We start from the raw sequence: 4,330 nt of genomic DNA, 5'->3' as shown, positions 1-4,330 counted from the left end.
TAAAGGCAAAAAAATGTATAAGTCTTTGTTAGCTTATCTAGACATATGACTTATTTGACAGAATTGTCAACATTAACTATCAGTTTCTAAATTCTTTGGAATTAAGTAGGGAAGAGTCAGGAATAAAAGTCAAAACATGGATTCAAGTAGGGCTAAAATGAAGACCAAGTTCATTTAAGATAAGTAATTGTTAAATAGAGATTTAAGTGGTTCGACCCCAACCTTTTTTCTTGGATAAAGCAAAATCATAGACTTATACCTGAGTTAAAAGTCAGGTATCCTAAAATCAGGTACTCATGTCTAACAACTAGTGGTATAAAAGAAATTCACAGCGGTGAAGCAGCCTATGCTGTTATCTAAACTGTCTTTTTTACCTGTGATGTTTATATAAACTATAAATGAAGGTATTTTAAATTGGAAATAAAAGTGGGAGAATAATATACCAGGAAGAATAAGATGATGCATGGGACCTAAGTTTCCGGGAAGGAGTATTGATTACAGTGGGCATTCAAAGATGCTGTATAAAATTAATTTTCCTTTCCTCAACATTTTCTGAAATCCTTTAGATACCTCTTTGTTTCGAAGACTGTAGATGAGAGGGTTCAGCATGGGGGTGAGGATGGTATAAAAGGCTGATACCACCTTGTCCTGGTCTGGTGTGTGATTAGAAGCTGGTCTCATGTACATAAACATGGCAGCTCCATAGTAGAGTCCAACCACAGACAGGTGTGAGGAGCAGATGGTGAAGGCTTTGCGGCGACTCTCCTTGGAATCCATGCTGATGACAGCTTGAAGGACTCGTGAATAGGAACCAATAATCACAGAGACTGGTAAGACCAGCATCACCACACAACAGATAAAAAGCAATTTTTCAAATGCAGAAGTGTCTGTGCAAGATAGAGGTAAAAGGGCAGCAACATCACAGAAAAAGTGATGAATTTCCAGGGAACTACAATAAGGGAATGAGAGGGCTGCTTGCTACAAGCACAATGATCCCATCAAGAGAGCCCAAGATCCAGGAAGCAACAGTCATGAAGACACAGCGTTTCTGATTCATCAAGATGGTATATCGAAGCGGGTGGCATATAGCCACATAGCGATCATAGGCCATGACAGCCAACAGGAAGCATTCAGCTCCAAGTAGGGAAACATAGAAGAATATCTGGATTCCACAACCTGCTAGAGAGATGGATTTCCTGCCAGACAAGTAGTTGAAGGCCATCTTGGGTACAGTAGTAGAGATCAGCATGAGGTCCATGAGGGACAATTGACTAAGGAGAAAATACATAGGCGTGTGGAGCTGGGTGTCCAGGTAGATAAGGAGAACCATGAGAGTGTTTCCCATGAAGGCCACTGTGAAGATGCCCAAGACCAGAGAGAAGAGGAAGATGTGTGTGGGTCTGTGATCAAAGATTCCTAACAGGATGAAGTCCAAGTTGAGGGTCTGGTTTCTCCAAACCATCCTGGATAATTTGCGTTATCTGCAAGATCCAGAATGGGTAGAAACTTGTTTATTAGTTTTCAAATGCATACCAGGTCAATGTACTCAAGTGCACACTATATTGTAAGCATGTATAAGAACTTTTCACCAATTTTCAGTTACCTCTTCTTTGGTCACAATAAGTTATGTGATTTGGTCCATTGCTTTCTAGTCATTTTTTCAGCCCAACTTACCAAATAACAACTTCAATAACTATTTTCCCTATTTCCCAGAAAAGAAAAATGTATATTTATTAACTTACTCAAAGATACACAGTCAATAGAGAATCTAGGAGAAAAATAATTACAAGTATCTGTTGCTAAATTTTATGAAATATCCTTGATCACATAGTATTCTCTATTGACAGTTGTATTCTTTGTCTTAACATGTCTCCACTTGGTGCTCTCCTAACTACAGAATTCCTCTTCTCTTGATTCCTTCTACCATCTTACCCACTTCTTATGTATGGTACCAGCCCAGTGAAACGTTGCATTGGAACAATATTGTGCTCAGTTGCTTAGTCCTGCCTGATTTTTTGCGACTCCATGGACTGTAGCCCACCAGGCTCCCCTGTCCATGGAATTTTCCAGACAAGAATACTGCAGTGGTTGCCATTTCGTGTTGTTGCCATTTCCTACTCTAGGGGGATCTTCCTGATGCAGCAATTGAACCAGCATATCTTACACCTCCTGCACTGGCCGGCAGATTCTTTACCACTGTGCCTCCTGGGAAGTTCAGATCAATATTATTATCCTCAAAGGGGAATCTATATATCTAATTCAGAGAAAGGCTTAGTAATGTACATTTTAACTTTTCCATCTCAGACTAAGACTCAGAGACTTCTTAATTCATCAAAACTTCCATTATGCTTTTATTTCCCCTTGATATAAAGTAATCTATTTTCCCTTAATTTCTCATCATCTTACTTTTAACTCAGCTTTAAAAAAAAATCTAGGTTTTGTCTCTTTCATATCATACTTTTTGATATTGAATATCCACTGATCCACTGACCCTAGATTGTTTTCTGTGGTGAATATTTATCTTTGTGTAAAGTGTTTATCTTTCATTCCATTAAAAAAAAAATTCTAAACAAGCAGTGTTTTTCAAATATGTTCTGTAGAATTTGATTAAATTGTAAAGAAATCCAATTATCTACTTTTTTCTCTAACACTTCAGTGAAAAATGGAGATACATCGAGCTTTTTCCACTTAAAATCTACAGCCTAATTGACTATTGTGCACAAGTCCTCAGTTCCTCATTCGTGTCTCTGACTCTTTGAGACCCCATGGACTGTAGCCCTGTGTACATCAAACCAAATAATGTGTATTTCCAAGGATATAGCAGGTTCCTGAGAACAGTTGTATAAATTATTTTTTAATGATATAAGACTTATGCCTCTGCAACATTTTATGTAGGATGGGAACATTTCTTAAAAATATTTTTGCTGCAAAAATTTTCCCTAATAAATATCCTATTTATGTATTGATATTCAAAATTGATTTTTGTTAATTATACTTAAGAGGCTTCCCTAGTGGCTCAATTGGTAAAGAATCTGCCTGCAATGCAGCACACTGGAGTTCAATTCATGGGTAGGGAAGATTCTCCTGGAGAAGGAAATAGCAACCCACTCCAGTATTCTTGCCTAGGAAATCCCATGGACAGAGAAGCTGGGCAGTAGAAATATCCTCAGAGATACTTTTGCTGCTAACAGTGCACAAAAATGCCATGGCTTTATTTATTTTAATGGAATTAAAATGTTATGTCAGTATTCAAAAAAAACCATCATTCCCTGTTCTAACATTTAAGCATAGAAGATAGCCTTATGGAATCAGATATGCTGAATATTGCCAACTGGGGAATAATTCCTTAGGTCACAAATTTCTTTCTTTGTATAACAAGTGTGTGTTAGGTACTTTCACCTATTTTAATGATGACTATGTGTTGAGAGAATTCAAATTTTCTACAACAAAATATATATCAAAATTTTAATAACTCTATAAATAAATAAATATAGTCTTATTCCCAAGGTAGTCAACATAAAGAGCTGTCAGCTTCTTTCTTTATTCTCCTAATTTAAAATTTGGATTTAGTGTTACAATTAAATATGCAATTGCAAAATTCTGACATCCAAGATACTTCCATACTTTCCATACTTCTATATTCTTTCATGCTGATTGCTAATGGAAATTGAAGAATAAGACCCAGAGAGATGAAACACACACACACTTTAAAGAAAAGAAGTGACTTAATGAGAGAAAAATTAAATATATGGAAGACTTTTAGAGGCATATGAGGAAACGAGTGGTTAAAAAAATAGAGCTGATAAAATAAAGGAAAAGGGAAAAACAAGATTGAGGGCTCAAAGTCTTAGATGATTAGATACTCTGAAATATTAATGGATATGGAAGAAGAAAAGACAGCATAAGTCATGGACCCTGATAGCATAGGGCTCTGGAAGAATGCACAACTATACTGGAATCAAGCTTTCTCTAGACTTTATGATATCACCAAACTGAAGATTTCCATTCATGAACTTCAAAATATTCAATATTCCCACATCTTACAAGAGTTTCACAGACTGTGAAAAGTGTAAGTGAAAGCGCTCAGTCATGTCCAACTCTGGGACACCATGGGCTGTAACCCACCAGGCTCTTCTGTCCATGGAAATCTCTAGGCAAGCCATTCTCTTCTTTAGGGGATCTTCTTGACCCAGGGATAGAGGCCAGGTCTCCCACATTGCAGGCAGATTCTTTACTGAGACCCCAGGGAAGCCTCACAGACTGTACAGTTTCACAAGTCAAACTTCATTGAATTCTTCTTTTCTTAGCTTTGATGCACCAATTCCAAGAA

The 4,330-nt window shown here is 37.1% G+C and overlaps 1 protein-coding gene across 1 annotated transcript; it reads right to left on the bottom strand.

The window, feature by feature from the left end:
* Positions 1–495: 495 nt before the first annotated feature.
* On the bottom strand, positions 496–1,462 carry LOC133062859 (olfactory receptor 2M4-like). The gene is given in 2 exon segments (XM_061152218.1): positions 496–972; positions 974–1,462. Coding segments are annotated over 2 exon segments (966 nt in total).
* Between the last annotated feature and the right edge of the window lie 2,868 nt (positions 1,463–4,330).

The sequence above is a fragment of the Dama dama genome, chromosome 9 (genome assembly GCF_033118175.1).
Source record: "Dama dama isolate Ldn47 chromosome 9, ASM3311817v1, whole genome shotgun sequence".
In the NCBI taxonomy this organism is placed as follows: Eukaryota; Metazoa; Chordata; class Mammalia; order Artiodactyla; family Cervidae; genus Dama; species Dama dama.
The sequence above is the reverse complement of the archived record's forward strand: the minus strand, read 5'-3'. Positions and strand labels throughout refer to the sequence as shown.